Source organism: Eurypyga helias, unplaced genomic scaffold (genome assembly GCF_000690775.1).
Source record: "Eurypyga helias isolate BGI_N326 unplaced genomic scaffold, ASM69077v1 scaffold10442, whole genome shotgun sequence".
In the NCBI taxonomy this organism is placed as follows: domain Eukaryota; kingdom Metazoa; phylum Chordata; class Aves; order Eurypygiformes; family Eurypygidae; genus Eurypyga; species Eurypyga helias.
The window spans coordinates 7,414-34,612 of NW_010236706.1; the positions used below are offsets into that span (position 1 = coordinate 7,414).

At 39.2% G+C, this 27,199-nt stretch overlaps 1 protein-coding gene across 1 annotated transcript; it reads right to left on the bottom strand.

Annotated features, from left to right (window-relative positions):
* Window positions 1–3,269: 3,269 nt before the first annotated feature.
* On the bottom strand, window positions 3,270–26,906 carry CCDC138 (coiled-coil domain containing 138; the record flags this gene model as incomplete). Its single annotated transcript, XM_010147192.1, has 12 exons — window positions 3,270–3,446; window positions 7,610–7,802; window positions 8,913–9,029; window positions 9,955–10,119; window positions 12,048–12,158; window positions 12,238–12,315; window positions 13,461–13,580; window positions 17,225–17,383; window positions 18,746–18,930; window positions 21,485–21,597; window positions 23,795–23,918; window positions 26,838–26,906. Coding segments are annotated over 12 exons (1,611 nt in total), but the record flags the coding sequence as incomplete, so codon positions are not given.
* Between the last annotated feature and the right edge of the window lie 293 nt (window positions 26,907–27,199).

Here is a 27,199-nt window from a genome sequence, read left to right on the forward strand (position 1 = left end):
GTCAATGGGAAGAGAAAAAGAGGTCTTTATAGACCACTCATTAGTTTTAAAGACCAAAAGAACGATCAAGTTGAACTAATGCCACTCATCTGAAGCCCAAGATTCAAGCAAAACACCACCACCATTAAAAAAAAAAGACATCAGGACTTGCTCCCTTGATTCTTGCTTCTATCAGTCAATCTCTCCAGCACAGGAAAGATGGACACTCTCCAGAAAAATAACATGGATGGAAATCCTGGCAATGGTCATGCAGAGCCAAATAAGAGATTGAAAAGGATAAACCTGATCTGGCACTCATCCCATCTGACCATGAAACAAAACCAGCACTGATGAGATAGCTACAGTGAAAATGTAGCTAAACCTTTGCTTCAGTGCTGTGTTTACATCCAGGTATCAGCTATTGGAAAGTACATTAGAATAATGAACATCGATTGTACCAATTTATGCACCATTACAGAAATTTTTAAACAAAAATCTTAGCAGAACATTGTGAGAGAAAAGTGGTAAAATACCTTTGTTGAGTTGAGTTTCTACTGTCGGCTTGCTAGCAAGCTGTTAACTCTCCCAACTGTGGAATTTGGAAGCTACCTATTACTTCCACTGAAGACAGCAGACTAAACCAAGCAGATTTCAACTTAGTCCACTGAGCTCATCTGAAGGAAAAGAATCACTCCAGCATGCAAATATGAAATAAACCATCCATTATTTCAAATTACATTGCTTACCCTAACAATTACTTTACACTTTAATTTCAGCTAGTTATCAGGTTTCTAGCGTAGGTTAAATGAAGCAAGTATTTGCTAACAGAGAGCAAACGGTTAGGTAAGGACTTCACTCAGTTGCAAAGTTTCTTTCCTCAAATTTAAACCCTTTACGGGTTTAAATTGAAAGTGGGGAGGTTTAGATTAGATATCAGAAAGAAGTTCCTCACGGAGAGGGTGGTGAGGCACTGGAACAGGTTGCCCAGAGAAGCTGTGGATGCCCCATCCCTGGAAGTGTTCAAGGCCAGGCTGGATGAGGCTTTGAGCAACCTGACCTAGTGGAAGGTGTCCCTGCCCATGGCAGGGGGGTTGGAACTAGATGGTCTTTAAGGTCCCTTCCAACCCAAACCAGTCTATGATTCTATGAAATGCAGTAAAACGTAGTGAACAGAATCCACAGAATTTCTGGAAGATGGCAAACCTCCTCTCTCCCCCACCCCCAAGAAAACCCATGAAAGGAAGCTGAAACTGAAGTTCTCTTGACACAAAGCAAACTCTGAAAATACTGCATAACATCTCTAGCAGCTCCTCTCACTCTTATGCCCTGAGGAGCTGGCCAAAAGTAACCTCAACTGTTTTCACCCCTGACATTTAAAAGTCAGCTTTTGTTCCAACTATGAATGTTTTTGTATATTACAAGAGCAGTAATCAGTACAACATTTTAGCCTTCTCCTTAGGCTTTAACATTTATGTAGAAGAGGTGAGGCAAACAAGATTGGCATATACATATATATATATTCTGTATCTGTGACTTACTGTTACAGTTCCAAAAATGTTAATGATTGGGACAAAATGGTGAGAGTATATTTGGCTGGCACCATACTTCAGATTTCTAGAGTGGCATGAAAACTCACTGATGGCTGGGAAATGCCTGTGCAGCTGGAACACCATCCAAGTTCTGACTTGTCTCCTGTTGGTGAAAAGCTGTCTTTTGGGGTAATGTACTTGAATATTTTAGCACATGTCCAGCCTCCTATGACTTCGTATTTAAGGCAGCACACCAATACAGTTTTAAAATTGAGCCTAAATTCCTGTTTTAATCTAACACAGAGCCCTCCGAATATCCACTGCTACCTTCTAGTTTGTCTTTTAATGACTTTGTAATAGGAAGCTTACAAATTAATGAAAATAGGATTTCCCATCAACAATACTACTTCCCATTGTTAACAATTTCTTGCAAAGCACTATGTATTAGAAAAGAGCAGAACACACCGATAACTTGTGTATTGGCAATGTATTCGACCAGAGAGAAAGGCTCTGTGTAAGGCTTTAGATCCAGTTGCTGAGAAATAAATTCTCAGTCAAATTTCAATTCAATTAAACATTACTCCTCCTTCCCAGACTTCACACATGAACGTCTTCTCTGAGGAGCAACAAGGCACGTTGTGAGAGACTCACGTTTTATCTCCGTTATTCTTCAAACTGCAGGCATCCGGCCTATCAACAACTACTGCTAGAAGATGCACTGTTACTGGCATTACCCAAGGTAAAACCAAACACCATACACTTTGTTTAGCTTACTTTTTTGCTTACAACTATCACATCACCCATCACAGTTACGGCTATCAGGAAGAATACTATAGTGTAAGACTACAACGACTACATGGTCAGAAAAAGAGACTGCAAGGCAGAATAAAGCTTTAGTTAAATCTTTCTGACACTTATCTCGCTGCAAAATGGCTTTTAAGTCAATGCTGTTCCACCCCAAGCCAAGCGTGCTTTTTATTTTTACCACTACAATGCATAGTAACAAAATACTCCCAAAAAAACAATATACTGTTCCAAAAATAGCAGCAGCCCCTTGTCATTTTCTGTTCTAAAAGGCAGTGAGTGAGTTTTAACAAAAAAAAAACCAAACCAACCAATCACAAGTTTATTCAACACGACACTGGAATGCCTCACTACTTTTGTGTGCATGCAGTTGCTTATCACCTGATTCTTAGCCTTCAAAAACACTGTGACAAATGAGATTAACAACCCTTTTATAGGGCCACAGCACAGCAAAACTCAGCAAAACATAGCCATGTCTTCTATGAATGTCATTTCCGATTATTAGAAAGTGAAAAATGACTGGGGATGAGCTGTTCATTTAAACTAGAAAATGAATTTCGATAAAGCCTATTTTTTATCTCCACCTGCTGGCAGGTTTTCATGATACGGCTTCCCTTGCACAGCCTAACTTGAAAGAACATTGGCAAGGTAAAACAGTGGAATGAAATGAAAAGCCAAACAAAAAATAGTAACAAAAAACATCCACAACATTAAATAAGAAAGTAAACAGGACAAAATATAAAGTATGGGTGCTGAGAGGTAGAACAAAAGACAAGACGCCTCAGAGACGGGCAATTCAGAAATACATTCTATGCCTCTAATGAATTTACATAATACAAACTAATGCTAATACCAGATCAGATTATTTATAAAAGAAGAAACGTGCCATTTTAGTATTGCATTTATGCTTATGAAACCTGTTTTTAACATGATTTATTTTTAATTACCCAAATTTACCAGATTCCATGGTCATCTCAAGTAATCCATCAAGAGCACTGGAAAGCAGACCTCTACTGGAGACTTTTAAGTGACTTAATATGACCGGCACACATCGGTATTCCAAAAATAAGGCCTTCCCTTCATCTGTCTTCAAGTCTATGCGAAGGGAATTAAACGCCTGAGCCAGGTAATCCACTGAAAAATATCAGAATACAGGCAATAAAACTTCTATAATCCTAGTTCTGTTAAGCAACATGTGAACAGCTAAGTTGAGAGTTACTGTTGCAGATATACACTGAAAAGTCAAATGGCTGAAAATCTTAGATTTTATTTTATTCAAAGACATCCTCTGCCTGTTTTTATTCCTTAACAATTTGTTGTGAGTGGACAAAAAGACTAACTACTACTTATATGTTGAACAAAAATATACTTACAAATATAAAGCCCTTCTAATATTTTGCTTAAGATGAAAGAAATTACCAGCTTGCACAGTTTGAGGCAATGTTGATTTCAACATCTGGGAAACCTCTGTTAAAGGAGCCAAGGGTTGATTTGTCTGAATAAGAGAAATTATTTCTTGAGAGCAACTACTCCCATTCCTTTCCATAAAAAGCTGTAGTTCCAGGTTTCAGTGCATGCATTTTATATACCCATCCATTGTGGAGCGCACTAAATTATAGTAAGAATGTAGATTAAGTGAACCAATCTAATTTTCTTAATTTCCTGATGTCAAATCTTTCTCAGTATCTTGGAATGGCATTGATCATCTGGAGCACAGAAGATTAAGTATAAGGAAACCATCCAGCCCACAGCAGGAGTTTAACTACAGTGCCACCTGCTGACATTTTGAAGGAAACGGGATATATGTTCAAACCAAATGCGTTACCTTATCACTAGATAGCTAGTGCCATGTGGTCAGAGCGATCAACATTCATACACAGTGGCAGTCAACATATGTTTAACAACAGATCATATTTCCCGTGTTATAGAAGCCAGCAGTAAAAAGCAACCAGCTACCAACTGAGTCATTCTAATCAACAGCATTCATCTGTATGCTGGGAAGTCTCTGCAATAACTATTTTTTGTACTGCAGTATTTTTTTGCTATCTTTTAATCAAACATCTCTAGAAACGTGAGTCTCAATTTAGCGCAACTCTCAAGCTTCACCAAAACTTCTTGACTTAAATAGTTCCCTCCAACTGCACAAACACTGTATATGCTCATTAATGAAGTCAGGGTGGTCTTCCACCATGTTTAAATCCTCTGTTTATGTAAATACAATATAAATACTGCACAGGTCAGTTAAGCACAAAGACATACTAATCTTCTTAACCATCTAATCCAGAAGGTTGGCCTCCAGGACAACAACATTGTTCATTATCTATGGATTTAAAATCCTTGGCATCCCTAGTGAGCATCAATCAGGGTGCAAGACATTGCAGCTATTTTGTGATGTGGATCTCTGTTTTCTAAGAAATGCCCCCAAATACATAACATATTTCATGAAAGAGACTGAGGAAAAAAAAAAATCAGATGCCAAATTAAGCATCTGATTCTGACATGGTTTCCCAGAGTACTTTGAAAATTAACAACTCTCTAACCTGTTTCCATCTCTTTGTGTTAGTAGCAGAGGGGATGTGTTACTAAACATCTTAAAATGCAAACCATTCTGAGAACAAAAGATAGCAAAAGTAGACATGGAATATTTTAGGTTGAACCTCCTGCCCAAAGCAGGACCATCTCTGAAATTAGATCAGGCTGCTTATAGTCATAACCCCACTGGACAATTATTTGCTATCAAAATGATATGTTTCCCTTTGAAAAGGGAAAAAAAAAATAGTATCACAGAGTTGGAAAAGGTGTATAGATACATGCATTCTGATGCTACGCTTGTAAAACTTACTCTTGCAGAAAACACCAGTTATGTGGCACCACAGTACCCTGAAATTGCTGCAGGTAGGCAGTAATCACCTCTTACACCTGCTCTTAATGGTATGTAATTAGCGTTTCCTGCCTGACTTCTATAAAAAAGGAGATGCAACACCTCTTGTTCCCTACTTCCCTTAAAGAGAGAAAAGGCTTCATAACTGAAGGCAGCAGTTAACAAATCAGCTGAGAGAACAGCTACTCTATTCCTTGGGATATATTTGCCACAGTTTGTTTTTCTCACCCTGTCCAGACACAATCTGATTCTTGTTAACTTGTAGTGACTATTCTGAAACCTTTCCCTGCCTCGTGGGAGAGGGTAAGACCCAATTTCCCCTATTTCTTTGCCAACACAAAATTATATAGGTTTTAAGTAGAGAATTCTACTTTACACTACCACTACACATCATCTGCTAGTGTGAAAAGTGGGAGGATCCTGGGAACAAAGTGGAAACAGGAAAAAAAAAAACCTCACAGTGAAAGGAAAGAGTCACTCACCCTGTTATGCCCCCTTACACACCCTCACCATTCTTTTTGGATAAAAGGCAGAAGCGTGAGCTGAAAATGATGCAGCTGATTCAGATACAATAATTCCCTAAAAGGCACTGAAAACTGTCTGGACTACATTGTTTTAGAGCATATTTGAATTTCTTTTCTTCCCCTCAACCCCCAGAATAGATAGACAAAATATCAATTCTTTATATAGCCAGAAGCTCAATTTGATAATATGTATCAATTATATTGCATTTAGGATTCAGAGGGCACCTATCAACTCTGCTGCTTTTATGCTGATGGCCTCTCTTGCACAGGTGAACAAAACTGCTTCACAGCAATCACTGAAACCACTGCTGAATTAAAGCAATTCAGTCAAAAGAGAAAGCTAATAACAGAAGTCAAAATAAGACATTCTTGTGGATTACTCATCAAATCTGCAGACTTGCAAATTAAGCACCTTCAAGCATAATTCAGGTTAAGTACTACTGTTGAAGTTTTCGAAGTCACGTGTAAATTAGAAATAGGTAAGAACTTGGTTAAACAACTAAAGTTAATCTGTAAATCAATTTTAAAATATGTCTATAAATCTGATTGACTGAAGTTTTTTCTTCTCTGGGTTCTAACAGAAAAGTGTACCCAATCTCTGTGTCAAAAGGATGAGGAAGGAAAGCATTAAAAATCTGAGTTTGTGCCTCTTCTCATGGTGTGTTCAACACTCAGAGCTCACAAGAAACAGCCTGGTTTTGTCGTCACTTCAAAGAAAATGTTTTAGTCTTTTCAGATCATATCTGTTCTCAAAGAAGGCCACTGAGAAGATTTGCCTCAGCATCTCGAAAACTGCACAAGTGGAATCACCTGTCCTAACCTGAAGCAGTCGTCACTGTTTTCAGAGCTGTGTTCTCTATTGATGTGACCCTGTTTACTTTTGCCTCGTTAACAAAGTATATTTGTTAACAACACTACACCAACACAGGAATTTTGGAAGATTTATGGATAAAAAGGCCACTTTTCATGCTAGACAGGTGATTCTGAAGTCTAAAACATTTTTATGTAAACAGAATGTGGTGCCTTTGTAAATGAGCCCAATTAACAGTGAAATCTGAATGGACAACCATACCAAGAACTGACAATTTCAGAGAGTAGCATTTTTTCAATCCCGATAACATTTTATGGGTAGCTGTTTGCAGTGCCAGACTTGGCAGGAGAAGGTGCCTCAGACAGGTAAGGGCTGAAGTACGAGCTGTACACTAAACTTGGACCTAGGGACAAAACCATCTCAGGACATATATTGTATCACAATTCAACCCAGCCATTATAAACCACTACTCAAGTGGCTTTCTCTATGTGACTACAGAAATACCTATGTACATCAGATTTGTCCATAAAGATAAATGCAGCAAAGTTGTAACTGCGTCAGAGAAGAAACATTTGACACTGCAGCTGAATCAGTCTTTCAGGGGACAGGTGGACACCCTATGAGCTTAAACAGGACAGTGAAATTCTAGAACTGTGCAAAATCTGCTACTTATTTCAGTTTAAAGAGGAGCAACTAGCTGTGCCGTTCCATGCGTGCTACTTATTTCAGTTTAAAGAGCAACTAGCTGTGCCGTTCCATGCAGTAAAGATCTTGGCAATCCAATCACTGCTCTAGTGAAGGGTGGACAGAATTGCTAACATCTCTTTTACCCTTCTTCAGAAACGCTGATTTGCCTGACAAGTTGTCATACCAAAAGGAATACATTAATTCCATCACGAAATGGATAATAGCAAGGTCCATACTTGTTTCCAGTACATTTTGCTTCACAAGGTAATAAAATTCAAGTAAACCCACTTTTCACTATTAAAGCATAATAGACACCACAGTTAACATAGACACCAAGTGTGTTTTGTCTGGGCACATGACTGCAATAAATAAATTTTTAAAAATCAGAGCTTACCTTGAGTCACTGTTTTAAGCACAATTAAAGTTGACAGAAACCTCAAAGGCATGCAGGAACTCTTAAAGAAAGCTATCGATTTTGATTTACTCTCTGTAGACTCTTCAGAAGAACCATGTGGGTTTCTCTTACTTACTACGCCTTGGAAAATATCTTCTCCAAGTCTCCTCATTGTTGATGTCATTGTTGCGTGCTGTGTCAAAACAGCGCACACAGTTAGTGTAAACACAGAAACACATCAAAATCCTGTTTACTACGTAGGATACATATGTTCCCCTAGCGATTATATATTAAATAGCAAGTGGTTTGACCATGTAATGGAATATAATCTGCGTAGGAAGATACTACTTTGTGTTACAAATGTAGCGGAACAACATTATCACAGTGCCTTTACAACAGATACTTCAGAAAGACTAGTAAGTGAGGGCCCCTGATGCGCTGACATTATTTAAGTTGCCTCTAATTGCAGAACAAGTTCAGTCTACTATATTTTGAGAGGTTGCTTGAAGTTATATCCTGCAAAAGCAATTACAGAACGAAGGTGTAAACATAAACCTTAAGAACACTGTACAGTTAAGATCCATGAGACTTTTCATTGTAAACTATACAGAACTATAACCTCAGTGTCAAGCTTCACAATATGCTCATTTAAAATACAGTTTCTTATTAGCACTAAAACCAACATCTTACCATTGCACTGAATTTAAACTCAAAATATTTACAAAGTTTCCCACCTTTTGCTTTAGCAAAAGCACTACACAGCACTATGCACTATACTGAGTCTTTACAGTACAGCTACTGTCTTTTGCCTTATTATACTGCTAGATGATTTCTTATAGCAGTCTAGTCAAAGGGAGTAGGGAATGTCTTCTGGATAGACATGGAGCAGAAAACAGAAAAAAAATCAAAATTTCCCTGCTGCTTTGCCACACACTCCCATCAATTTCAATAAATCTCATGCCTTTTCTAGTACAAAAGTTTTGTAAATACATATGTAAAAGTATATTTTCTGAGATGCTTAGACATGACGAAGATCACATACTTACAAAAACTATGTTTAGCTACTCAAGGCAAAACTTAAAATTAACTTGAAGAATTTTATTTTTTCATTTTCCATGTATCTGTGATAAACACCAGAAATTCAGGCTTTGCAAACACAGGAATTTTTTTTATATATACTATCAGAAAAAAATAATTTTTCATATGTATTTAAAACATAAAATCTATTAATATCTTCTGGGAATTTATTTAAAAAACAAACAAAAAAACCCACACCATACTGCAAGAGGACTACTTGTTTTACCTGAATACCACTGTCTAGCTGTCTTATAGACCAGTAAATAAATTTAATCACAGGCATGTGTAGATTAGGATTCACAAATGGCATCCACTGGAGTTGCTCAGCAGCTATAGGCAAAAGCTGTAAAAAGATACAAAAGTAAAATTACACACAGCATATGAAATTTCTGTAAAAGCTAACCATTAGTGAAAAGCAAACACACGCAACCCCAAACTTACACAGAGTCACAGAATGGTTGGGGTTGGAAGGGACCTTAAAGATCATCTAGTTCCAACCCCCCTGCCATGGGCAGGGACACCTTCCACTAGGTCAGGTTGCTCAAAGCCTCATCCAGCCTGGCCTTGACACTGAGCTTTCTCTTTGACTTAACAGATCACACATGCAAATACTCACTGGGCAGACCCAGTACAAGTAACAGAATTATACACATACACAGATTTAACATTTTACAGAGGTTTACATGCAAAAGTGGAGATACATCATGTGAGCTCAATCTCAGTACATCCAATCCCCATGACTATAGAACTGTAATATAATGAAGAAAAATAGTAAAAGAAGACTTTTTGAACACCTCACTAAGATTCAAACCTTAGTATCCCAAGAAAGAAAACAATAGATGTGTTTAAAGTATAGGATAGTATCACCTTTTATCAGTTATAAATCAAAACTTCAGTATCTATTGCAGGCATCAAAACATTTTAGACATGTTCATCCCCTTAGAAAAAAGGAATTATGTACAGTATTATTATTGAAACACAAGACAAATTATCAGCTGAGAGAGGTGACTCGAAATAAAATGCTGAAACTCAAGTTAAGACTGAACTCTGCACTTTTCCTTAAAAATTATCTGTATGCTTTACAAATGACGAATTATCTATTATATCTCACTGCCAGAATTAATACAGACTTAAGAGTGATTTTGGTTTAATTACCGTATCCAAAGTATGTATAAAACAGGTTGACCAGTTACATTCTCAAAATCATTTAATAAACTCCATAAATCTGAAAACATATTAACACAAGTGAACAATCCAAACTCCTTTACCTTCATGCACCTTTCCTGGGTGCAGGTTTTTTTGGAAGTCTGGGTGACCAGAAGTTTACCCCTGTCCGCTCGCTCTTCTTGTATTGTTATTTTGCTAAGGTGCTGGTCTGAGATCCAATCCATAAGGGAAGTTAAACACTCATAAACTTGCGAATTCAAAGGAAGCTGTAATAAATCCACAACAGCAGATATTTCAACTTCCAAGTTAATCATTTTTTCTAAGCCAAGATAGTAACAGACTAAAATATATGAAGATACATTAGTTCTGAAATCTTACACATAATTTAAATGATGATGAGTATATGTCTGATAAAATCTGGGAGGTACGTGACTGTAGAGGGAGCCTGTCGAAAACATTTTATTTGAGGAAATAGCGATCTTGCACTGGCCTTGTCTGCTCTGTTGGGTCTCATACACAGAGTTTGAGAAGACTGTATGTTATTAATATAACCTGTAACTTATAATATCTCTGGGAAAGGTAAACTGTACATGGATCAAGGTGTGGAAGGCGGCGATCCTGACCCGGAGACCACTATGCATCGTGGAGTTGAGATCCACATCACAGTGAAGCTGAACAGGCACAGCCTGTGCTGCACAGATCAATCAACCGCACGGTTTGTGGCTGCAGCATAAACTCAGGGCTCAGGGTAACCGGGGCCTGCAGGCAGCTCCCACTCGGTTCACGTGATCACGCCTCTTGCCTGGCCGGGCCTTTGTCTAAAGGGCAACAAGAAGTTCTCCTGTGAACGTCCTTCATGAACAGGGCTGTTTTCTTGTAAGAAAACTATATAATAGCTTGAATGACCACAAAGGAGGCGCTTCTCTCCTCAGACAGTACCTGCTCAGCATGCCCTGGGAAGAATCCACCCGGGCTCCATCCGATGCTGCACAAGCACAAGTCTCCTTGCACCTGAACGGATGCAAGACTTACTCACTGTCTATATTCCTGCTCTTATTCTTAGACAAATTGCTATAAAAGGCCTGGGATTTTCACATATAAAATCACCAATTTTATAATTCTGGCCAAATTAATTACAGGAAAAAGCAAATTCTTAATGACCTTTGCATGTGGAAATTCTCATTTCAATGCACTAGACCTCTACACTAGACCATACGATCCACTGTTGTTAAAATTTAACTGAGTAACTAGCATTGTTAGAAAAAGAACAAAGACTTCACAAGTTGTCATTCTGTCCATGTACTCCACTGCAGTGAAATACCCTATGAAAGATATCCAGGGGTACCTGAAGACAAGCTGCACAGCTCTAAAAACTTCAGAAGTTTCCTTATATCTACTTCCAGATAACTGTTTTCACTCAGAACTCTAAGTACTGATATTGTTTATATTTCACTTGCAACCAAAGTACACTAAAAGCTATGTAAACAGAGAAATATGTTGGCTATATAATATAATATGTTGGCTTAAAACAGCACAGTTTTAAGGCATCTGATGTAATTAAGTAGTGCGGTGTGAATATCTCTTTCCCATTTCACAGTTCATAGCTGCAGAAAATCATCACCAGTTGGGAGATGTTGGCAGAGCACTACCAGAGGACTTGTTACTAAAGGGAACAACATGGAGACACATTTCATTAAGTGATGTAAGAAGATATTTTAAGGAAAACAAGGTGATAATTTTGGAACTGTATGAATGTTTTTATTTATTGTATTTTTTCTCTTTGAATAAATGACTGACCACTTTTTAGCTTGTGTTATTCATAAGAACAATGCTGTACTGTAGCAGCAGCCAGAAAGTTTAAGATTTGCTCTGACATAGTAAAAGCAGCCAGTTACAGTGTAAGCAGTTTATGATTTTAATTGAAAAATGAAAGAAAATATAACAGGAAGTAAAAAACCATACCATATCAACAAAAACATATACATACACAATATAAAATGCAACAGACATTTTTAGCAACAAACTTCATTCTTGGTTAACTGGCTGTTATCACCCAGTATAATCTGTATCTTTCCTTACTGTAACTAATTCACTCATAAATAAAACTGGAAGTTACATTTTCTAATTTCTAGCAGATACACAGAATGTCCCACTGCCTAATGTCTTTAGAATGAACATTTTGGCCAATTCTTACCTTAGTAATTTTTGACGTTACCATCACTTTTTCCTTCTTGACAGGTTTACTTTGTTGCACCACTTGACATATATTCTTAGACTTCTGTACCATTAAAAATTCATGCTTCCTCTACAACAAAATGTAACAATGAATTACATTTCACTTGTTACCTATAAAGGAAGTAGGTACATGTAAGAACAAACCTTACTTGCAGATTCTCTAAGCGAGCTTGTACTTTCCTTGCTTGACCTTCCAGCTTCTTGTTCAGCTCGGTTACATCATTTAACTGAAAGAATCAGAAAATATTAAAGTATCTGTAAATTCAAAACTCACTTCTCAATTATCACACAGAAATAATGTGATGTTGTTTCTGAGCAGATAAATTATTTAAGTTCAATTTTTTTCATCTGGGCATGAAACAAAATCATCATCCACCTGCAACACATCACAGAATCACAGCCTCGTTGAGGATGGCAGACATCTCTGCAGGTGGTCTGCTCCAACCCCCCAGCTCAAGCAGGGCCACCAAGAGTCCACCATGACAGCTTCTGAATATCTCCAAGGTGGGATAATCCACCACCTCTCTGGGCAACCTGTTCCAGGACAAATAAGACAGCATGTAGCTCTTTGTTGACCTGCAGCCCAACCTTTCATTTTGCAGGGGAAGAATAAGCACTACGGTGCCTCTCTAGAGATACAGGCACTGCTCATTTGATTACTTTTCATGAAGAACTGACACAAAAATGGAGCACACATTTCAAGAATGGTCCAATAGTCTTGTTAATGGGAAGGGTGAAAGTTTTCTTCTTTGCAGAATGAAACAGTTACTGACCATGCTGCAAAACCAATTTGCTCTGTGATAAAAGATGAGGGAAACTGTAACCTCTATTTAAATATAAGAAACAGGCTGTAAGCATAGCACAATGAATAGTGTGATTTCCATGGAAGCCCTCAGTTTGCAGAGAAATGCAGAGATTTTATAGCAGAGGGGAAATGAGACAGATGGGTTGCACCAGAACCAACCACCTTCTAGGATTTAGGTCTGACCTTCTCTAAGGGAAAGAATAAGGGTCTGATGTAGATTTTTAATGTACTCAGACTATCAGAACTGTAGTTCACTGCATCAACAAGAGTCAAATAGTTTAGGTAGAAATTTAGGTGTCAGCATTTTAGGTCAGAATTAACAGTCAAGCAATGTGAAAATTCTTACTCCTTGTATTACTACGAACCACTGTCTCAGTTTTTTATACTGTAAAAGATCAGAGAGGCTAGATTTCAAGCACTAGAAAAAGGTATGGAAAACACTTCCAGTCATTCATATAATTCTTGTCTTACAGAAAAAAATAATCAGCAATTTTGCAAGCTGTTCAAATCTTTAAAATTATTAACTATAACTTGTAAAATTATTGATAACAAAACAACTAATTTTACCTGTTTTCTTAAAGAATCGTTCATTTCCTTCAAGGTATCAAAAGACGACTTCAGTCTTCTATTTTCTTTAGTTATTTCTCTCAAGGCTTCTGTCAGCTGTTTAACTTCTGCGTCATGTTGCTGTAGAAATATCAAATTTAAAAATATTATTTACAAGAGACTATTTCAGAAACAATTTTAAGCTAAGTTCCATTTTAGTGTTAATATAAACAAAGACAAACTTTCAAGGATCACATTTATAATTCCTCATGGCCAAATTTGCCCATTCAACCAGCAGTGAGAAAAACATCCACACTGCATATAGAGAAGAATCTATAAAGAAATTGTGAGCAACCTGCACAGCCAAATACTCTTATTCTTTCTGGATTCTACCCAAAACAGATAATATCAAAATGTACATTTCTCAGACAAGTCAAATGTAAGAAAGTTTATGAACTAAAACCAATGACAAAGCTTTTATTTACAGCTTATTCTTCCATATAATTACAAAAAAAAAAAAAAAGATTCTGTTTTGCAGCAACTTCTGAGGTTTCAATTAGTTTTTCTAGCTTTGCTCACTCTGAATCATTGTCCTGGTTTTGACTGGGATAGAGATAACTTTCATCCTAGTAGTTGGGTGCTGTGTTCTGGATTTAGCCTGAGAATACCGTGATAGCAACAAGCAAAACCTCAGTGCGTTAAGTGGCGCTTGGCCGAAGTTAAGGACTTTTCAGCTTCTCTGCCAGTGAGGAGGTGCCCTAGGAGGTGCATAAGAAGCTGTGAGGGAGCAACATTCAGCACATAAACTAGGGGGAGCTGACCAGGGGGCCTCAGCTCAGAAACTAGTTAGGCATCAGTCAGTGGGTAGGGAGCATTTGTATTGCGCATCACTTGTTCTGTGTATTCTTTTGTCATAATGACTGGTAGTATTATTTTCTCTTCCCTTGCTGTCCTATTAAACTGTCTTTATCTCAATCAACAAGTTTTACCTTTTTATCGATTCTCCTCCCCACCCCAACCACAGTGGGGGGAGGAGTGAACGAGCAGCTACATGGTGCTTAGTTGCTGCCTGGAGTTAAACTACAGCAACCAGAGAAAGAAACTAATCCTATGCATCTTAGGCTAGTGTTCTCATTTACAGCACAAGCATATGAAGTGCTAACTACAACCTGCATATTCACTGCTATTCTTCTCATTCTCCTGAATCTTATTTTAATCTTCTCTGGACACCAGTGCATCTGGTGTACCTCAGATTTGATAAAACAACAATGATTTATTTTGCTGAAATTATTCCAGCTATATATACTTACTATCTTTAGATTAGATATCAGGAAGAAGTTCTTCCTGGAGAGGGTGGGGAAGCACTGGAACAGGTTGCCCAGAGAAGGTGTGGATGCCCCATCCCTGGAAGTGTTCAAGGCCAGGCTGGATGAGGCTTTGAGCAACCTGGTCTAGTGGAAGGTGTCCCTGCTCACGGCAGGGGGGTTGGAACTAGATGGTCTTTAAGGTCCCTTCCAACCCAAACCATTCTGTGATCATTCATTTCTCCCCTTCCATGAATTCACTATTCTTCACTCATTAACCCACTCATTTTCTTCTTTTCCATTTCCAGTCACATCCTCTCTTGCTACATTTGCAAACGACACAAATAAAGCACAGTAGATGTTTAAAAGAAGCAAGCCCTGTAGGGATCCTTCTCTATTACGGGTCCCTTCTAACTCGAGATATTCTATGATTCCATATTTTTGCTTGGAAGCACAGTAACTTCCATTCCAGCTATACAGAAAAGTCCATCTACAATTCCTTTTTTCTCAACTGCTGCTCTTCTTCAGTCAGTAGGATCAACTGCGGGAAGGACATTCTTGTCTAAAGCACCTACCCACACATGGCTAAGACGACAAGAACTGACAGATCCCCTCTTCATACCAACAAAGAGGCAGACACTACAAACGTATAACTGAGTGCACCCTATCATGTCACAGGGAATGCTCCACTTCCATTTTCTACATACAGTTGAGAGCTTTATTTGAAGTTCAAGAGCTTGTCTAGGAAAAATCAGTAGGGAATTATTAATCTGAAAGGTAAGTAGAACCAACTCAGCTGTTAAGCCATAGGGTTGTAGGTGATGCCAGGATGTCTAAAGCCATGCCCTTCCATAAGGAAATCAGGTGATGTGATTTCATTTTCACTTATTTCAGCTATATCATTTTATCCCTGCCAGATGTTTGCCTGGTGCATTCTTAAGTCCTCCAATACTGGAAATACCGCTGACTTCCCAGTCTACCTGTCCCTATGCTGAACTATTTTTGGTTAGATCTAGTTTTTCCCAGTACTTAACCTAATTTTCCCCTACTACTACCACTGCTTCTCCTGTCACAGACATGAAAAAAATATTATCTTCTTTGTTACAGCCTTTTAGGTAGCTGAAGCTTGGCAGATTCACCCTCAATTCACCCTGTATCTTGAACCCACACATGCACTCATCATCCTTTATTTCTGCAGCTATTTCTATTCAGGTGCAGTACTGTACACTCACAACTTCTGGAGAGTATAACGGCTTTTTTTCAGACCTGCCATATCTCTTCAATTTGTCAAGATCAATTTTAATCCTAATGTTCTTTTTCAGTATGCTCAAAATTCACCCTCACTTGCTATTTTCTTCAAATTTAATAAATGTGCTCTCTCACCATCAAACCTCTTATTGTAAATACTGAATAATCCCGGACTGAAAAGATATTCCAGAACTCACTTTGTACATTCCTTCAACTTAACTGTGAACTGCTGTCTCACTACAGCTTTACACCAGCTACGTTACATCTGTGTTATATTTCCCTAATATGATCATAAAAATGCCATACAAATCTGTATAAAAAAAATTACTAGTTCTCACAGATCAGCGCTAATTTCTCCTGGTTTTCATCAGCCAGGTCTCTAACTGGTGCAACAGTTTTAAAGCCGAGAAGATTTGAAACATCTAAATTAACACCTTAATTCCTTCCTTCCCTGTGCAAAAGTTGAGGTCCCGCTCCTCTGGCACCCTTTTCCCCTTTTTACCATGTAGTCTCTCCTCCCTCGACAACTTGCAGGAAAGGTTTATCTGTACACTTCAAAGAAATTTGATTTCTCAGCTTATTTTTTTGAGACTAAGTACACATATTTACAGACTTCTCTTGGTGATCTTCTCAATAATGATCAAAACTTTTCACAAGATCTAAATTCAATGGCAAAGACTCACAAGAACAGTGTTGTGGAACCCATTTTCCTGTTGATGAAATAATAAAATTTCACCTCCTCCCACACCCCCAAAGCCAGGTTGATTTTTTTTTCTTTCTTTGAATTTGAGTGTTCTTCTGCTAATACCCTCTGTATACTTGCTTCATCATAGGATCTCCTTGTGTCTTAAAGCCTTCCCAAGGAAATCTACTTCAACTACAGCTAATGCAAAGATACTCATTTAGGTTACATACAATTACAGATAGACCACACTGTTTTCTCTAATACCAGACACAAAATTTCTGCTATTTTAGAAACAAGTGACCTTTCTTTTCTAAACTGTAACAGTAAAATATACTTACACTTCAGACAACTAGATGCACCATTCTGAAACAGAAGCCATACAAAAACTCTTATCAATATTGTTTAGTAATTTTTATGTAAATCTGTCATTTGGGGATTTCAGGCACTTTCAAGAAATAAGCATTATATCCAGCAAAGACGTGATGACTTAAGACAAACAAGTTAAGTGGCATGTCGAGCAATAAACATCATTGAATATATTACTGCACCTCTTTTATATTTCCAAATGTTGCGTGCACTTTTTCCTCAACACCTCTTATTTTAGCCATAGCTGCTTCATGTCTAAAAAGCAGTGCTTCTCGCTCTGTCAGAAAACGCTCTCGTTTCTGGAGCTGTAGAGCATACTCCTGCTGTGCTGAACTCTCTCTCTGTTTCAAGAAAACAGACATTGAAATTGCTTTAAAATCCATGAAATTACCACAGTTTATATCAAATTTCTCTCCCAGTGATATGCTTAGCTTTTCATAAAATTATACAATGTTGCACAATGGCTTACTAATTAAAAGCATCCTGATGGACGTCTATGTTCAGTTTCCCCACACATTAACCCAAATGACTGATGTGTGGCAGGGGTGGCTCGGCCTCCCAGAATACCAGTTTCAACTCTGCATGGTTCTTCAAGCATAAACCTAGACTATTAAACTTAGGCTTTTGTTTCCAAAAGTTTTGGATAATGGTATTAACTGTAAGACAGAACAGAGCCTGATGCAAGTGTCTCTCCCGAGCACTGTATTACTATACTGTTTCTTCTATTGGCATCCCTGAAAAAGTGGTGAGGGGGGAAAAAAAAAAGAAAAAAAAAAAGATACATTATGCTTGCAAGAGACAGTCCTGGCAGGGAATCCAGCAGAAGCAAGGGAGCTATTACAGAATGAAACCATATAGGAGTTTCTTTTGTTAGCGGCCTAGGCCTGCTAGGGAATGAACCATTGGGATTCCCCAGCAGCAGAATATTAAAGATAAGGCAGAATGGAGGGTTTTCATAGGAGGCCATGAAGACCAGAGATACATTATTCTTGCAAGAGACAGTCCTGGCAGGGAATCCAGCAGAAGCAAGGGAGCTATTACAGAATGAAACCATATAGGAGTTTCTTTTGTTAGCGGCCTAGGCCTGCTAGGGAATGAACCATTGGGATTCCCCAGCAGCAGAATATTAAAGATAAGGCAGAATGGAGGGTTTTCATAGGAGGCCATGAAGACCAGCACTCTTGAATGCCTAGAGGCCAGAGAATAATTCCAGATTCTCCCAGGAGAAGCAACGGCTGCAGGCGCTTCCCGCCATGCCCACAGCCTGTCACAAGACACTCCTCTTGGATGTAGCAGTGCTGTGTTCAAACTCCCTCAAGCTGAATTTTATCTGTTCTAGGCAAGTGAAAGGACCACTACGAAAGCAAAGAATTTAGGGGACGAGGTGAATGATAACAAGGCCAGGCTGGATGTGGCTTTGAGCAACCTGACCTAGTGGAAGGTGTCCCTGCCCATGGCAGGGGGGTTGGAACTAGATGGTCTTTAAGGTCCCTTCCAACCCAAACCATTCTGTGATTCTGTGATAACAGGGCTTTAGTATATAATTAATTGTGATCAGTACAAGTAATACTTCTAGTATAAAGTAAGTTTTAGTATATAAGTAACAGTGATTTAGCATACACGTTATTTCTGAATTCTCTGTCAAAAGTCAGAATCTTCGTAATATTACTCCACAAAATTTTAAAGGCAATTCGATTTCCTACCTGGAGCTTCTGATGTATGACAAATAATTCATCATAAATTTGACTGATGTGAGATGGTATTAAGCCTTGACTATTGCATGCTTGAGCATCAGTTCCACTCACAATTTTCTTTATCAAACCCCTGGTAATATTTTGGTCACTGTTTTCTTGTGTATTTACAGCCAAATGGGATGGCGAGGTGCTGCCTATGGAAAGGAAAAACCCACCTCACATTAAAAAATTAGTCCTAGATAAATACTGACATGACTTCTTGTTCCAAAACAGTGAACATTTTAGGCATTTAGAGTGACAGGTATAGAGCAAGAAGTATCAAAATAAGAAAATAATCTCCTAAAGAATTACAGGGAATTGCTCAACGCTGTGTTCCATGACTTGTTTGAACTGATCAGTGATCAACAGAGTTTTATAAGTAAACTATGCCCTCCAATATAGAAATTCCATTAATGCCATGCACAGACTGAAACATAACATAGCCAAAAGCTATTATTTGTGTAAGGGCTTCAGGCAAGTGATCTGCTGCTGATTAGACCTTGGTCTGATATCTAAATAAACAGATTTATTTAAGAAACTTAAGAAACTACTGGACATGACATGAGAAACTGCTAGACAGGACAGATGACAGTTTAAGAAGCTGATGAAAGTTGTTGGCAGTGAGGAATGGCTGGATTTCACAGCCAGTCAAATGGCCAAAATTCACAGATAGTAGAAGGGAAGTATTGGGAGACACACCTTGCAAGGCCAACTGCACCTAGGTACCACATCAGGCCAAGAGTACCTAGGTGACAGTATCAGAAATGCAAATTTGGATACTGTACTGGTTTTGGCCAGGACAGAGTTAATTCTCTTCATAAGAGCTGGTACAGATCTGTGTTTTGGATTGTAACCAAAACAGTGTTGATAACAGGGATGTTTTCGTTACTGCTGAGAAGTGCTTACACAGAGTCAAGGCCTTTTCAGCGAGTAGGCTGGGGTCACAAGGAGTTGGGAGGGGACACAGTTGACCAGAGGGAGATTCCAGACCATATGACGGCATGCTCAGCATATTAAACTGGGGCAAAGGGAAAGAACTAGGGGGACTTTTGTAGTTGGGGCATTTGTTTTCTCCAGCAGCTGTTATGCATGATGAAGCCCTGCTTCCCTGAAGACAGCTGAACACCTGCCTGTCAATAAGAAGCAGTAAATGATATCCTTAATTTGATTCATTTGCACATGCAGCTTTTACTTTACTTATTGAAGTGCCTTTATCTCAATCCATGAGTTTTTCACTTTTACCTTTCTGGTTCTCTCCCTTCATACTGGGGTGGGGGGGGAAGAGTGATCAAGCAACTGTGTGGGCCTGAGCTAGGGGTTAAACAAGAAGAAGTACAGATGTAGCAAAACTACAAAGTAATTAGGGATAGGTAGTTTATTTGGCAGGCAACTGAGGACTATTGAAGTGCCTTTATGTCAATCCATGAGTTTTTCACTTTTACCTTTCTGGTTCTCTCCCTTCATACTGGGGTGGGGGGGGAAGAGTGATCAAGCAACTGTGTGGGCCTGAGCTAGGGGTTAAACAAGAAGAAGTACAGATGTAGCAAAACTACAAAGTAATTAGGGATAGGTAGTTTATTTGGCAGGCAACTGAGGAAGAGAATAGGATAATGAGAAGGAGCATCAAGAAAAGGGAAAAAGGTTAGTAGATAAGCAAATGATGTGATCAGGGCTAATTGGTAGTATGCATCAGCCAGCCCTGTGGTTGATCATCCATCAGAGCTGGAGCAGGACAATAAACCAAATCTGCTATTCTGCAACAGCTGGCCTGCATCAGGGGTGAGGAAGGAAGAGCATAAGTAGCACAATGCCACATAGATTGTAACAGAAAAAAAAGGTAGATATCTGAAACAAATGTGTGCAATATTTATCAGTTTTGTATTTATTTTGCCTTTGATCCTAAATACTGTAAACTGTGCCATTTTCCTGATGAATTTTTTTTTTCCCCATAAAGAATGTGTTTTCAGAAAGCTGTTCTTATGCTCTCCTCACCCATTTAATATGACTCTTGGTGGGAGTCTGTTATGGTTCCACTGATCTGTACTGCCTGCCTTCTGAGATCCCTTTAGCCGCTTTGGGGATAGCTGGCTGGCGCCACACTTCCAGATACACTTTCAAAAGAATTCAGCAATGTTGTTCTAAACCTAAAACTCTCCCCAAGAGACAGAGCTATACAGATTCACAAACTCCTCCAACTGCAGCAGCATTTTCAAACAATTGCAGGGAACCTATTCCAGCTGGTCCCTGCTACAACCTTCCAGTTAGTTATCTGCTGTTCAGTTAACTCAGGAAATTCTATCTACCCACGGCCAGTTTCAATCCTTAAACTGACAAACAACATCTGACTTAACAGAGATGTAGTATTTGTTAATGCAGCTAGATACTTAAAACAAAATAAAGCAAAACAAACCCCAAACCCCACCCTGTTTTTTCATTCACATTATAAAGCTACCTGGCAATCAGTTTCAAAAAAGGTTGATTTTTCTTTTTAAATGTATGTTAGTATTGCATCAAGTACGTCTGTGCCTCCTAAACTAATTCTAAAGGAGTTACTCATGCTTACATGAAAGGTTAAATCCCCAAAAATACATTTTAGCTGATTATTGTATTTCTGAACAGAACAGAAATGCATTTACTAGGAAGTTTTTTAAATTACAAGCTGTATTTCACGAAAAGTTGCAAAACTATTTAAAACACAGTATTTATTACCTGTTTCCCCATATATAGCTGTATTTTGAACTGCAGTCTCAGAACAATTAATTGCATTTTCTTCTATTTCCAGACCACTTGACTCACACAGAGAATCTTGCTCATCGTCAAAACTAAAAAAAAAAAATACAAAAAGTAGTAATTTGAAATTACTCAGTCCCTTTCTGACATACACAGCACCGAGAAGAGTTTGTATAACAATGTAAACATTGCTCAATTTAAGATTTTGATAACAAGTAGCAGAGTTAAATCATTTTTGCATTACTACTCAGAAGATTTTAACCACAACAATTAGTAATGTTGCTGACTGAAAAGCAGTAACAATAATCTCCATGCTGTAAGCATTTGTATACAGCAAATAAAGCCAACACTCTTCTCTCACCACCAAACACCAAATTCCAGGAAAGCTAAAAATACAACACCCATTTTTTCATTACTTTTTCATATTTGGCGTAAAGGAGCCCTGATAAGAGATTTGTCGGCTTTTGGAATCAAATTATCTTGGAATTAAATTTAAAGCTGTTCATCAGTCTGAGCTATTTGTTTTCCTCCTAGTTCAGCTTATATCACCAGTTCAGTTCACATCATCCCTGTATTCAGTGTATATCACCCAGACCAGTTCAGATCATCCCTGTATCTCATTAGCAATTCTAATATGCACAGATCAGAAAGTGAGCAAGACAATACTCCTCCACAAAAACAGCATTCACATTATTTCATACATCAGCCACAAACAGGTCTTAACAAGAAAATGAAAATCTTAAAATGACTTCTGGATCTGTGCAATACAAATGTATTGTTTAGTCATGGTTTAACTGGTTTATAGAATCAAAGATTTATAGAATGGCTTGGCTTGGACGGGACCTGTAAAGGTCATCTAGTCCAAACCCCTGCAATAAGCAGGGACATCTTCAATTCGATCAGGTTGCTCAGAGCCCCAACCAACCCGACCTTGACTGTTTTCATCTATCTCCCTGGGCAACCTGTTCCAGTGCCTCACCATTTTCATCATAAAACATTTCTTCTTTACATCTAGTCTGCATCTGCCCTCTTTCTCTTTAAACCATAACCTCTTGTTCTATCGCAACAGGCCCTGCTAAAAAGTCTGTCCCCATCTTTCTTATACGCCTCCTTTAAGTTCTGGAAGGTGCTGTAAGGTCTCCCCGGAACCTTCTCTTCGCGAGGCTGAACAAGCCCAACTCTCTCAGCCTGTCCCCATAGCAGAGGTGCTCCAGCCCTCTGAGCATCTTTGTGGCCTCCTCTGGACTCACTCCAACTGGTCTATATCCTTCTGATGTTGGGGGCTCCACAGCTGGACGCAGCACTCCAGGTGGGGTCTCACCAGAGCAGAGTACAGGGGCAGAATCCCCTCCCTCGACCTGCTGGCCACACTTCTCTGGATACAGCCCAGGATACGGTTGGCTTTCTGGGCTGCCAGCGCACACTGCCGGCTCATGTCCAGCTTTTCATCCACCAGTACCCCCAAGTCCTTCTCCTCAGGGCTGCTCTCAAAACCTTCATCCCCCATGCTGTATTGATACTAGGGCTTGCCCTGACTCAGGTGCACTTGGCCTTGTTGAACCTCATGAGGTTCACACAGACCCACTTCTTCAGTTTGTCCAGGTCCCTCTGGATGGCATCCCTTCCCTCCAGCGTGTGAACCTCAGCCCATGGCTTGGTGTCACCTGCAAACTTGCTGAGGGTGCACTCGATCTCACTATGTCATTGATGATGATATTAAACAGCGCTGGTCCCAACACAGACCCCTGAGAGACACCACTTGTCACTGATCTCCATCTGGACATTGAGCTGTTGACCACTACTCTCTGGATGTGACCTTCCAACCAATTCCTCATCCACCCAACAATCCACCCATCAAATCTATATCTCTTCAATTTGAAGAAAAGGATGTTGTGGGGGTCCGTGTCAAAGGCCTTACAGAAATCCAGATAGATGACATCCGTAGCTCTCCCCTTGTCCACTGATGCAGTCACTCCATCACAGAAGGCCACTAGGTTGGTTAGGCAGGACTTGCTCTTGGTGAAGCCAAGGGTTTTATTACTAGAATCCACCCATCAAATCTATATCTCTTCAATTTGAAGAAAAGGATGTTGTGGGGGTCCGTGTCAAAGGCCTTACAGAAATCCAGATAGATGACATCCGTAGCTCTCCCCTTGTCCACTGATGCAGTCACTCCATCACAGAAGGCCACTAGGTTGGTTAGGCAGGACTTGCTCTTGGTGAAGCCAAGGGTTTTATTACTAGAAATAATAAATTATAAAAAAGAGCTGAAGAGAAAACCCCTCTTACCAATGCCAGTCTTTAAAACTTTGTAGGAAATCACTAGAAGATATGATGCTGTACTGTCTTCCACTTTCAATAAATGCTGACTCTAACGACACAGTTGTATTTTCTAATGAGCTGTCCACGTCACCTAGAATACATAAAATAATAAAAATTTTATTTTGCATTTGAGAAGCTGACATTAAGAAATCGACAAGGGCTTATTAGAAATTCTTTCCATGCAATCACAGAAGTTTAAGAATCAAAAAAACCCTCACTAACACAGCCTGACAAATGAATGAAGAATTATTAATAGCTTAAACTACAGGAAGAATTACTTAGTTTTCAAACCAGATTTGTCTAAAGTTTTACAGCTTGCCTTCATATACTGATTTTTCTATAACCAAAGTCTGATAAATACATTGTTTTACACTGTTGTTTGCTTGCACCAGCAACGTGTATTTCTCAAGAAGCCCTAAGACATTCTAAATATTAATGTACATGTGTCTTTAAATTAAAGCCAGATGTATGCATTATACAGTGGGCTGCTACCAACTAATTCAAGCAGAACTTCAACACAAACAGGTTGGGAACCATTGTCCTAAACCATGTCTTGTGGTCTTCATGTGAATATTTACATTCCAAGGCTTGCTCCCACGTATCACAACTCCCTGATCAAGAACATCTACCTATTTAAAATGACAAAATACAAAACTACTTATTACATATATAGTAATGATACAGTTTCAGTATATATTTTCCCTGAAAAAGACATCAAAGCACCATTGTTTGGTATTACCTTTGTATACTATGGAGCTTCCACTCCTGTATTCAGTATGTAATGCTCCTGAAAGGTAATCCTACAAGAAAGCATAAGACCACTGCAATACAGTGAGAATTTTCAGGGAAAGCATATGCTACAACTTACTTGTTTAATAGTTACAACGCCTGGTGACAGAACTTACTACAAACTACTGATTTTGAAAAGCGAATTGTGTTTGGTTTTAATATATAAATGTAAATGGCCCTCAGATTAATATAGAGAGGCAAACATATTCCCCACAGTCTAATAATAAAATATTCAGTTGTTATATGGTAAAATAGTTGACAGAATACTAGACACCATGAAGACAGTAACATAAAATAAAGGCACAGAAGTAGGATTAGGTAATCATGGAAACAGTGCCATCTGTCTTTACATCTAGGCTTTGTATGTCGGTTTCCTGTTCTACTTTTTCCCACTAACTTGTAACTACATACTAAAAAAAAAAAATACAAATGACAGACGTATTAGGCTACAAGAAAAATCAATTCAATGTACATTAGAAAAGATCAGACTCCAAGCAGCTCTCATGATCTTAGCTCTTCTTTTCTGCACCTGAAAATCAACTGATGCATTTCCTTGAACTTAAAATATTGCTTTTTAATAAAATAACAAAAGGCACAAACAAATTTCGCCCATCCTTCCTTGCAAGAATTACACTTTAAAGACTCAGCGATAGTTTTTTAAAGTTAACTTCTGAAAATTATTTTTCTTTAAAGAACAGTTCTGTAATTCAAAGCAAAATATTCCCCAGAAAAATACAGCATTTTGTGGTGTTCCAGATGCTATCTGGATTGCTAATCCTTCTGAAGACACTATGGGCAGAGAATCCAGATTTTAGATGCTAAAGAACTCAAATCTTCACATCATATTTGAGACAGTTCCTGATCCTAACATGGCAAGTAACACTTCCTTAAGAAAAAAAGGCTAGTTTCTGTATTCATTTGATGGTTCCCAGGATCAACTTGATTTCCCAATCCAACTCTGTGTCTAGCCCAAACCCAGCTTTCAATCTCTCCCAATCTTTGGCTGCTCACAGGTATTTTTACAACATATTACTTCCCTCACAGCACAAGTTTGAACACTTAAAGGTCTGTTATCCCCCCGTACGCTAGATCATTTGACCTATGGAATACAGACACAAGAAAGCAACTACAAAAATTTGTCTCAGCCTAAGAGAAACAGACTTCAGACAAAAATAAAAGCAAGTGCCTAGTCAGTATTCTTTCTACACAGTGTCAGAGACTTCTGAAATACCAGAAGGTGTGTGAGTGGGGAGGTGTCTTTGCTGCTGGATTTTTGGGCAGATCAGTTTCCTAATCTACTACGTAAACACATAAATGCTTATGTCAACACAAATAATGGAAACAGAGGAACCACAATTCCTTTGTATCAGCGCAAAGAACCTGGCACCATCTGGTGCAAAACAGCATCGCTTTACCTCGGCAGGAGAATGATATCAATCCTAATTTACTGTTTGGTCATTGTGGCAGTCTCTTGTGAATTTTGGGTTTGGCTCTCCTCTGGTTGACTAGGTATCACCTGCCCCCTGAAAACAGCTAATCACCAGGATTTTTAAAAACAGCATTAACACCACTAGCACGTTCTAAGCAAGACTAGCGATTGGTGTAGCAGAAGAAGATATGAAAGAAGTGGATTATCCTAATATCTGAATTTCGTAGATGCCTAGTATACTAGGCGTTTTGCTTTTAAAGAGTCGCGTATCTCACCCAATTGGCAGGTACCAGGTTTTAAGCAAAAGAGAACCGCCAACTGGCTCAGCGCTTTGGGAACGCATATTCCAATTTCCAGAGGAATTTCAAGTTCAGAGAAGGAGGACTCTTCAACACTTCCACGGTAACACAGCTAGAGCAGAGAGAGGCAGGAGCAGGATCACGGAACACACCCGACCCATAAAACTCTCGAAGCCCGTTTAAGTCCCGGTTTTGGCCCTCACACCGCACGCGCACGCAACGCCGCCGAGCTCGCAGCGCACCCCAAGGGCGGGACACGCTCCCCCCGCCGAGCACCGCAGGGACGGGAGGGGAGGGGACGGGACGCCTCCCCCGGCTCTGCCCTGCTCCCCGGGATGATGCCGGCTGCTTTGTAGCCAGTCTCTAACTGAGGATTATCCCAAACAGGAGGATTATCTAAAAGTCCATCAGATGCTAGCACGGGAAGGTAACGAGCGTTTGGATTTCCCGAGGATTGTCAGGAAGTTGCAGTCCCACTTCCCTCTATTCACACCTTCTCTGCGGCGTGTGTAGCGTACGGAGTGAACGTTAGGGTCAGAGGCAATCAATTCCCGGTGGCTACCTTCGATTACAAAAATACGTTTTAATAATACGGGGACGATTTGTTTCACAAATTACCTAAATCTGGGAAAGGCAAAGAATGACAGTGACTCGAGCTATTTTGAAAAAGACGCAGCTGTTTGCGCTGCGATGTGTCAATGGCACACTGCGCTACGAGCGCTGGGCCCGCACAGGCACATAAAGATCCCTTTCACACTCGGTTTTCCGGGTGCTATGTTTGTCCAACCTCTGGGGCCTTTTGTGAGGCGCTGGATGAGATGCTGGGGAGAAGAAGGGAAGAAGGGTGCCCCACAA